The 11,165-nt window shown below is 38.2% G+C and overlaps 1 protein-coding gene across 3 annotated transcripts; it reads right to left on the bottom strand.

The window, feature by feature from the left end:
* Window positions 1-941: 941 nt before the first annotated feature.
* LOC119898527 (butyrophilin subfamily 2 member A2-like) lies at window positions 942-11,045 on the bottom strand. Of its 3 annotated transcripts, none has more exons than XM_038712682.1 (5): window positions 9,726-11,045; window positions 5,598-5,795; window positions 3,972-4,046; window positions 3,673-3,777; window positions 942-1,440 (listed from the first exon to the last, which is right to left on the bottom strand). In XM_038712682.1, the coding sequence occupies exons 1-5, from the start codon at window positions 9,808-9,810 to the stop codon at window positions 1,328-1,330; spliced, it is 576 nt and encodes a 191-aa protein (XP_038568610.1). In that variant the 5' UTR covers window positions 9,811-11,045; the 3' UTR covers window positions 942-1,327. The 3 variants fall into 3 exon arrangements, with proteins under 3 accessions (XP_038568610.1, XP_038568600.1, XP_038568606.1); XM_038712672.1 differs by having other exon boundaries at window positions 5,457-5,795; XM_038712678.1 differs by lacking the exon at window positions 9,726-11,045 and adding an exon at window positions 6,844-6,942 and having other exon boundaries at window positions 5,457-5,795.
* Between the last annotated feature and the right edge of the window lie 120 nt (window positions 11,046-11,165).

Below are 11,165 nucleotides of genomic sequence, written 5' to 3' on the forward strand. Positions count from 1 at the left end.
AACCAGTCGTTACAACCGAGGTATGCAGCAAAGCATTTGTGAAGCCACAACACGCACAACCTTGAGGCGGATGGGCTACAATAGCAGAAGACCCCACCGGGTACCACTCATCTCCACTACAAATAGGAAAAAGAGGCTACAATTTGCAAGAGCTCACCAAAATTGGACAGTTGAAGACTGGAAAAATGTTGCCTGGTCTGATGAGTCTCGATTTCTGTTGAGACATTCAGATGGTAGAGTCAGAATTTGGCGTAAACAGAATGAGAACGTGGATCCATCATGCCTTGTTACCACAGTGCAGGCTGGTGGTGGTGGTGTAATGGTGTGGGGGATGTTTTCTTGGCACACTTTAGGCCCCTTAGTGCCAACTGGGCATGGTTTAAATGCCCCGGCCTACCTGAGCATTGTTTCTGACCATGTCCATCCCTTTATGGCCACCATGTACCCATCCTCTGATGGCTACTTCCAGCAGGATAATGCACCATGTCACAAAGCTCCAATCATTTCAAATTGGTTTCTTGAACATGACAATGAGTTCACTGTACTAAAATGGCCCCCACAGTCACCAGATCTCAACCCAACAGAGCATCTTTGGGATGTGGTGGAACGGGAGCTTCGTGCCCGGGATGTGCATCCCACAAATCTCCATCAACTGCAAGATGCTATCCATCAATATGGGCCAACATTTCTAAAGAATGCTTTCAGCACCTTGTTGAATCAATGCCACGTAGAATTAAGGCAGTTCTGAAGGCGAAAGGGGGTCAAACACAGTATTAGTCTGGTGTTCCTAATAATCCTTTAGGTGAGTGTATGTAGGAACAGTCTTTCACTCAGTAACCATCTCTCCTGATACATTTCAACAGATGCACACTGTTAATGCCGTCACTCCCCAGAACAAAATGCTACTGTAAGTGTAGTCGTCGTAGTAATCGATACACATCATGTGTTAATATATATATATACACACACACAGGGAATTGCTGCAAATATGGTCGCTGCTGTGAATGTATTTCCATGATTTTGGCGCAGTCCCTCTTCCCTCCAAACTTAATCATCATCAGTCCCCAGAAGTAAGGCTATTAGACATATAGAGAGAGAATATAAGCGTAGTCAGAGACGTTTGGCGAAGTGAACTTAGTAATCAATGCACATGATGCATTAATATTTACAGATAGTTGCTGCTGCTTGAAACTATTCACCCCCTGATGGTCTATAGAGGTTGTGGTGTGTTGCACTGATTGTAAAGCCCCCTGAGGCAAATTTGAGATATTACGTTCCATAAACAACATTTAACTTGATGTTTGTTGAGCAAAACAAGTTATTGGTCTCAGTCTTCATCCCTCTCTGTTGCTCCGGTCCTCAAGTTTTCCATTTCGAAGTTGTTTGGCTTCATCTCTGCTTCTGGCCTCATCGCTTCTCTGAGCGTCTTCTTGCAAATTTCTGAGAGAAAAATCAAATTACACTAAATTTATACAACTCAGGAAAGTCAAAGAAAGTTGCTAAGCAGGAAGGCAGAGCAGAGTAATTTAATGATGTTGTTGGTATCACCACAACATTAATGATATTTTCTGATATAAACATTAATCACATTATGGAAAATTGATGTTAAAAGCAACAACCTCTACTCCACCTGTTGTGCATCACATGATACTAAACTCTTAAAATATCACACTAACTCAACTGAAGCCCTGAAGGTTGATTTGAACTCTTCCCCTCAAACCTTAAGTGTTTATCCTCCATCAGCTAAAAGAAATCTGATCAACAGTGATCAACAGTGATCACAGCTCACGGCTTCAAATGTTTCTATGTTGTGGTGGAAGAACTCACGTGATTTACTTGAGTAAAAGTACCATTACAACGATGTAAAAATACTTCAATACAAGTAAAAGAGCTGCGTTCAAAATCCTACTTAAGTAACAGTATTATCAGCAAAATGTACATAAGTATCAAAAGTAGCTCTGCAGTAAAATATCTCATTTATTATTGTGACTGAAATGATCAGATTATCAATACTGACGCATCAATATTAGAGTTTTAAATAACATAGTGGCCCTAATATAAGATGATATTTTGTTCTGGAAAAGTTGTGGTTGTTTTATATTAGAGGACTAAACAGTTTCTCCGGCTCCTGAGTTTTGCATTAAGATTCTATCAAAACAGAAATCCTTGTCATTGGACCAACATATAAACAAATGCTGCCATCTACTGGTCGAGCCTGAAGTGTTTGACAGCAGATTTGAGCAACACATTACTAAGCTTGTCCATTTATGCTTTAATCACATCAGAAATCTATTTTAACTCTAGAGATGCTGATAAAGAACCTGCTTTTATGTTTTCTCGGTTTCAGAACTCAGCTGCTCGGCTTTTAAAACAGAACCAGGAGGTTCGATCACATCACACTTCTTTACGTTGGCTCCCTGTTTGATTTAGGATTGATTTTAAGATCTTATTTGAAGCTTGAGATCTTCAGTCAGGGGTCTCCTGTCTCTCCCTGAGTCCAGGCTGAAAACTAAAGGGGACAGAGCTTCTGCTGTCGGGGCCCCGAGGCTCTGAAGGGACCTGCCTGAGGAAGTCAGGCTGTCAGAGTCTCTTCTTACAACTCACTTTTATTGGACAGCATATCCTGATTTTATCTGAGTCGCCTGCTTCTTTTCAAGTTTTTATCTTGCACCTCGTGTATTTCATCATTCACCGAGGTGTTTTATTTCATGTCTCTGTGAAACACTTTGTACTCTGATTTGACAAGTGCTCCATAAATAATGTTTATTATTATTATAGTTGTTTGTAGCGTTAATGTTGCTAAACTAGTAAGAAGTCAGTTTATAGCGAGTCTTGTAGAGCTAGTCTGGGCTCCGTTAGTCCAGTTTAACCTCAGTTTAATCTGGTATTCTGACGTCTTTACTGGCGAAATAAACCATCGAGAAAATCTGTCACACAGCCAAGAACGACTGCTGTCCCAAACAAAGACGAGCTCAAAAAGAGTCTGACAGGAGAGTGCGAGTAGACCACTGATAGACAAGCTACACAAATGTGGGATTTACTTTCTGCGTTAATGGAATTATTTCATGTTCACTTTTAGACAAAAGGGTTCGAGGATGAAGACTCTCTTCTCTCCTTGCATTAAGATAAACTTTCCCAACAGGACGAGTGTGAAAGTGTGTTTTAGCTTCAAAAAGTAAAATGGCTGATGGAAAAGGGGGGTCATCATATATTCAGGAAAATACTTTAGTTTAGTCCAGTGGTTCCCAACCAGTCTTTTTTTGGATTGTTATTTTGGATTATTAAACCTTTTAAGTCTTCAAACAGTTATTTAAATGAAACCATGTTAAAGGTTTAGAGGGGAAAAGTCAACAACTCATAGACCTCAACCTGACGAGGAGCCACATCAGTGCTTTAGCAGCCTTTATGTAAACAGGTCACAAGATACAAATGTTGTGATCCACTGGTTTAATAGTTAACAATGCATTTTGTTTTACAAGCTTTTCAAAGCTCTTAATCTGTAAAGTAACTAGCAGCTAAAGATGCTAAATAATTGTAGTGGAGTAAAAGTTATAAAAAGCATAAAATGGAAATACTCAAGTAAAGTACAAATACCTCAAAGTGTCCTTAAGTACAGCGCCTGAGTAAATGTAGTGATATTAAAATAGTGTAGAGCAGAAGTTTGTAACTTACTGATCTTTCCACGTTTCACCAGGATAAACAAAACGCTGCCGCCAGCAGCAGCAACAACAAGGATGGGAATGAGAGTTTTCCAGACTGCCTCCATCTCTGCAGCATCTGAGGGAAAATCAGACGGAGCTGAGGTGAGGAGGTGACGCAGTTTATAATCTGGTTGTTCATTCGTCTACAGTGAATTAGTCATGATTTAAAGAAAAACAAACGACACGCTGTCACACAACTCCTGCAGACAGATTATCTTGTAGAGAGAATGTAGAATAAAGTGTAACAGAGGAATCATTAAAGACATTTACTGTGATCGTCTGGAGGTCCAGTTGTGCTGGATTCATTTCTCTTTGTCTCGTTCTGTTGGTCTTTTCCCTTCGTTTCTGACGACAGATACAAAACCGTTGAGCTTCTTTTTCAGATGATGGATACAAACAAACTTTTTATTATCTGCAGTTTCATTATATATCTGATAATTCTGGCAAGATTGCAAGTTTCATCTGCTTCATCATTTCTCCTGTTTTACAGGTTTATTATCTGTCCACATGCCCTGTGCCTGGGGCCTGTAACATATACATTATTCATTAGTTATTATATTCCTAAATTGACCTGCAGAGAATTAAACCACTAACTTTTAACACACCAACTACGACCACCATGCTTCTATCACAGAGCAAGTCCAACTTAAAGGGTAATTCTGGTGTTTGTAAACCTTGAGCCCACTTTTACACAAATTGGGTGTCGAAATTACAAGTAGGTACAAAAAGTTTTGGAACCTGTGCAGTAGATGGTTTCAGCCGACAGCAGTGGCTGCAACATATTCATTCAGGACAATCGTGCACGTAAAAAAATTCCGCTTCTTTTTGCCACCGACAGGCTCAGACTGTTACATCAACACTTTCCTTTCAGTGCTATGAGGTCGCCCCACCGAGTTTACACTGGACGTACAAAGAAAACATTTAACAAAAGGATTCATTTTAACAGGATCTGAACTGTTGTTGGGTTTAATACACTGGGTGCTATGTCTGATCATAAAAAGGATCCCTGTGAGTGACTTCCTTTTTTTTTAACAAGAAACTGATGTCTCATTTAAGGACACTCACTCAAATCTCGTGAGTGGCGAGTTTTTGCAGGAAATGACAGAGTAAAGAGCGAGACTTCTGTTTCCTGTTAAAAACAAACTGTGTCAGCAGGAGTTCCTCGTAGGGATCCTTTCCATAATGTTGTCAGACACCTGGTGTAACAGTCTCAGCCTGTCTGTGGCTAACAGAAGCTCTTTTTGTGGACGGAATTTTGACGGGCTCAATTCGCCTGAACCGCACGTCTGCCGTCTGAAGTCATCTACTGTACAAATTCCAAACTTTTTGTACCTTCGGGTCATTTTCACACCAAAATATGTGAAAATAGGACCCAAGGTTTAAAACTACTGAAATGACCCTTTAGGTCTGGCTCTCTCTGGGTTACCTGGCTTCACTGTGCTGTTGTTTATGGTGTCATTAAAATGTACATGGACACCTAATAATCACGTTAAAACACAAAACTATAAACTGAAGCTAAAAGCTCAAGAAAAGTTCAGCCAACGTCTCAATGAAAGATCTCGACGCTGCATCTCCTGCTGCTCTGTATATATTTATACTGATCATCTCTTTGCACAAGAAAATCTTTCAGGATGAATTAAATATCAGATCAGACTCAGTGGAGTATTAAATGACTCAAATCAGGGCCTTGATTATGATGTCTAATTCTGACAAACCTTTTTAGTATCTGAAACTGTATGAACTCAGCATGCTCACCAACAGTGACATTAACAACACAGCTGGTCCTCAGTCTTGAGATAAAACACTTGTACGGTCCGCTGTCAGCCAGCTGTACTGAGGAGATCTGCAGAGTCAGGATGCCTCTGCTCAGGTCTTCAAGGTGGAGAGTCGACCTGCCTTTGTATTGATCCATCCAGTCATTTGGATTTTCCTGCTTGCCTCGATAAGAGTACACCCCTTTGTTGAGGTCATCTCTTGTCCAATCAAGAGCGTAATCCACCACGTTGTGCGGGGGATTCAGATGACATTGTAGAGTGACTGTATCACCTTCCACTGCCTGGATAGTTGGATTTGGGCAAATGGCTCGAGGCTTTCCTGTGAAACAAACAAACATTTTCAGAGCTTGATCACCTCTGATCAGTAGTGCAACAAGTGCTAAAACTAAACGTGCAGCCTCCCCTCAGCCCTTTCCTCTCTTTTCAGTAGAGGACAGTCCTCCTACGCTGAATAAACTGATCAAAGCAAAGGTTTAATATGCTTAGCAAGCTTGATGCACACCTACAGCTCTCCACACTGAACCACCTGAACCAGGAGTGACGTACTTAATACGATATTAAATGACCCAGGAGAAAATGTTGTTGTTGTTATTGTTATTGAGCTGCAATTAACAATTATTTTCATTATCACATTATCAGGAGATAAATTCTAGTAGTAAAACAGCGTCCATTACAGTTTACCAGAGCCCTAAAATGACGTCCTCAAATTACTTTTTTGACCCGTGAACCATCTAAAAACCAAAACACACAGAAAACAAGCAAGAACTCTCATTTCTGAGGCTGCAAATGTTGGCATTTAAATAAACTTATCTTTTCAACTGTTGACCAGAGAAAATTACTCCTTGACTTGTGATGAACTGATGTGAATGTTTGATGCACTTAAAAGTTAAAAGCAGACTAAACTGAGACCATATCTGCCGCCAGAGCAGAGTGTAGATGCTCTGTAGGTCATATAGGCCTGGTGCGGCCTATATGACCAAAAGCTGATTGTGTTATTCTGGATTTATTATAATGTACATGGACACTTAATGATGTTAGTACAGGACAGTAAGGTTAAAATAACACCCTACACCAACATATGTGGAACATAGTGTTTTTTTTTAAAGCAGATGGTTAATTAATTAATTAATTTACAGTATCCATTTTGTAGAGGAAATGTTTGGGTCAAACTAACAACAAACAAACAAAAAAAGTCGTTTAAAGTGTAAACAGAGCTAAACAAAGCCAGATTAGTCTCATGTCATCATATAATAAGTACTAATGTAGATGAAGCAGTGTCCAAACAGTAATGGCTTTTTAACGTTGACCGGTTTTAATTTTCCTTTTTTTTTTTTTTTTTTTTTACCGGAGTCGATGTTTAAACTTACCGGAAGCAAACGGTGAAACTATCAGCGCCAGTAAACAATAAGTTTCCAGAGTCACGTCCATTATTAAACTAACGTGGAGAGTAAAAGCAGATAAAGTTCCCGCGGTCCTTAAACACGGACTGGATTAATGAAAATGATTTTTCCTGCAGGTTAAATTCCCCGCGACATGGCGCTACTGTAAGCCAATCAGAAGGGAGGAAGGTGCCTCCATGTTGTAGTCCGGAGGGGGGCGGCTATTAGAGGTCTATGTTTGTCGCTGAAACAGGATCATTAAATAGATTCATACTCAATTTATTTTCTATACTTTACACAAATATACAGTATATTAATTATCTGATCATGGGCGACATTTATTATATTTATTTTGGCTTAGTGGATTCACTGTCACACCCCTATCAGAATGGTACAGTCGGGAAAAACTCTTCACTTCCATTATTGCTCTAATTTTACTTGTTTTATTCTACTTTTCTATTAAAGAAAGAGATAATAATAGATTTTACTACATATAATGTTACAGTATGTATGGGGATAGCCTATATACCAGCGGAGTAATAACGTAATGCACAGCGGAGTGTAGGGAAGGCAGACTTAAAAATTATTATGAATTCTCGTAATAAAACGACTTGTTTCTCGAAATGTCAGAGAACGCAGATATGTGAGAGCAAGGGCGTCACTTTGTGTTGAAAAGTGGTGGAGACATAGGGGCTCAGATTAGGGCTGTGAAGAGACACTTAGCGACGAGAGACATCATGATACACGACATTAGGTTCAGGAGAACGAGATGAAAAGTTCCTAAACCGTATTTTAAGGATATCCTCAATGTCAAGATGTGCGGGGGTCTGTGGGAACTTCCCCAGGACATTTTGATCTTTAAACACTTGATTTCCTGCATTCTGGTGAAAGTTTCTGCCAATTGGTGAAAATGTTTTTATTTATGTGAAAGGAAACACAAAATTCAGGTAGCACATTATTTGTACAAAATATATAAATTTAACAGAATATAAGTGAGTGCAGCTCTCAGGCATTCTGTGCTGCTTCAGATCGGTTTCTCCTGCAGATCAACTTTTCTCCTGTAAAATCATCATTCATTTATCATTGAGGTGAAAAGGTGAAACAAGACTCAAAAGAGGAGAGAAGTCTAATGTGCTGCTGACTCAGCAGGGATTTTATTATATTAGAGAAGTTGATCTAAAGGAGAAATTTCAAATCTTGCTCAGGGCTCCAACTCGGTCAGGACAGGCCCTGATGTGGCTTGGTATCAATATCAATTCAGTTGTGATGTCCTACAGTCAACATTAAATATTCAGAAGTGGTCTGTCAGTATTTTGTTGTTCCTCCAATTGAGCAGCTGTTTGCTGTAAAAAGTAGACACTCAATGCAATCAGTTTTTTTATACAGTGCCTTTTGCGTCACCAGTACAAATCAGATTGTATTTGGTCTAAATTTGTACAAATACTAGTTCCATTTGGTTTTTTATGTAAGGGTAATTCTTATTAATTATGATTACAATGAGATTGGCTTCTAAGTTGTTTTATTTACATTTTAAAAGCTTTGGTTTAAGAGGTACTATGGGATTTTCTATTTAATCAAATGCTGTTTTAACTGTTGTACAGAAATTAAGGTTTTGTGTTTATCCCCAGCGACCACGTCCACCCTGTTGAGTTGCCTTCCCTTTAAGTGGAAAACTTTGTTGTTTTTTTTTTAGAGACAGCACTCTTATTAGGTGACATCACACCAGTGCAAGGGAATTTAGCTGTGTGATTTTCTAGCTCTCTTACTGTCTGATTTTGACATTTTTATTAAGTCAGTTTAATGTGTTTGATCATAACGTGTCCACCCTGTTAGGCCAAAGTTTTGAGGAGATCATCAAATTAACTAATTTCAAAAACGGTTTGTGAAAAACATATAGATTCCTCATCTAGTACTGAAGGTCATGCTAGCCATTATGCTCACACAGGCAGGTAAAAGGCTAACTTTAGCTCAAAATGTCCACCCTGACATTTTTATAGTATATACTGGCGTTTTGCTAATAGACCTCTGTCCACCTTGTTATGTTGGTATTTTTCCTTCATAGTTTATTGAAATTGGCAAATATTAAGTGTATATTTGCATTTACATTAAAATATATATAAATAAAAAGGGATTGACTACACAGGCAAGAGACAGAGTAATTCTTATAATAATTCACTTTTCTTGAGAAAAGAAGTGGAAAAATACATCCCCCTTTTCATTATGTGAGCTTGTTTTACTCATTATAGGCTTGCCTATGCTGTATAATATTTTATTGTAAAACAAATATCTAATATCTAATAAGAGTGAGGGACATATGATTTCTATAAAAATGTAGTTTTAGTAGCAATCCTACCCTGAAAACACTTTTAAACAGTTTAAGTTTAAGTCCTTAACAGGGTGGACATTTCCCATGTGTCACATGTTTATATATTTATATTTAATACAATAAAAGGTGCCTGAGCTTGACCAATATGTTTTTCATAAAGTTAGATATATACTTTATATAATAGAACTTTAAAATATAGGTAAATCAACTATTTATTTATCCCAAGTTATGAAGTCCAAATGGCACCCTCTAAAAAATGACCCAAATTAGGTTTTTTAAGACTCTCAGCATTGAAACTGTAATGCAACGAAATGATAAAGTCAGCTGGGTTGTATTATATAAGAAAAACATTGCTAGTATTGAAGTATTTCATCACCCCTGCACATAACAGCCCATCACTACTGAACATATAGTTCCACCTACATATAATAATATGTAAAATAATCACATGAACCCTCCTTTGGAACAACCTGATATAAAACTGCTCCACATTTAATCTAATAAAATAATAAACAGACACTCAGAAATGAAGTTAGATATTTACCTGGTCTGAAACTCGGGGAGCTCTGCACATGCTGAAGGTTGACAGTTTCTTGCAGAGGATGTCTCTCGCGCTCCTCCCCCTTCATCTAAACCCCGCGCTGCTCGGGGCTCCGGAGGATCTCATTGGCTGAGAGGGGCCGCGGGAGTTTCAATCATCTGCTTTTTGGCGCGCTAACGTTTCCTGCGACATGTTTTGTGTTTACCACACAGCTCTGTCCACATTCCCTGACATTGACGCCACTAGAGGCGTTTCAGCTAGTCAGCAACAAACAGGTTTTCACTGCAAAAGCATCAAAAATGGAAACTAAAACACAGGATGGAAAATATAAAGTAAGACAGTTATATACTTTCAATTGGCCATTTTTAATTCAGAGACACACAGCTTATCAATAACATGTAATTACTCCAGACTGCTTTGGAAAGCATTTTAGATACATTTCACACCAAAACTTTAACTTAACATTTAGGAAGTTTTGTTTGTTATTTTGTCAATACCTAATATACTATTATGCAACATCTACATGCTATCTATTATTGTATGTATCTATTTTTCTATTATCTATTGATATTTATAGTATTTATTGTCTATAAGTGTTCATACTTTTTATACTTATTACCCAAAATTGGCATCTACAGATTTGCCCCAAATGACATTTTACAGTACTTGTAGGTCTACTGTGAAAATAGATCAATAAAAATCTCTACATCAGTTAAGTTACACCTAACTTTAAATCACTTTTACTGCTGCTTCAGTTTCAGGGTCCTGGTTTTGTGCATATAGTCATAACTTACTGCAATGGTTCTCAAACCTTTTCTGTCATGCTCCCCCCTTCAGCAGCCAAAAAAAGTTCAGGTGACTGAAATAAACAGGATTCAGGTTAACATCAGAGCACTTCTGTTTGTTTAAATCACATGACATATTCATGCAACTTTTGATCCGCTCTATATCCACAATCCCCCCCATGCTCTATTAACCCTATTAGTCCCAGTTTGATAACCACTGGCTTCTGGGGACACTTAAAAAGAAGAGAGCCATCGTTAATGTTATTAACACCAGTGATTTTCCCCTACTATGACAAGTCAAAACGTCCGCTGTGAGAAAGGGTTATAATGATCGCAATGACATTTTATCGGAGTAAGTAAATATTTTTGCTCAAGTATTGTGGTGATATTTATCAGTTACAGTCAGATTTTACACTAAACTCCTAAATAAAGTTCTAATTTATCAACAATAACATGTAATAGCACCAGTCTGACATGACCATAGAGCCCAGACAAGTTACAAGTCTAGTAAAATTTAAGAGCATTTCTTTGTGGTTCTATTGTCACTTTTACTTCAGTAAAATGATTTCAATGCTTTTTTTTTGTTGTTTTTTTTAATAAAATCACTGCAAGATCATTAGACTAATTTAAAACACAAACTAAAGCAGGAGGAGAAAAC

The sequence above is a fragment of the Micropterus salmoides genome, unplaced genomic scaffold, assembly GCF_014851395.1.
Source record: "Micropterus salmoides isolate LMB-PRFRI ecotype aquatic unplaced genomic scaffold, ASM1485139v1 Ms_hic_scaffold_1, whole genome shotgun sequence".
Classification (NCBI taxonomy): domain Eukaryota; kingdom Metazoa; phylum Chordata; class Actinopteri; order Centrarchiformes; family Centrarchidae; genus Micropterus; species Micropterus salmoides.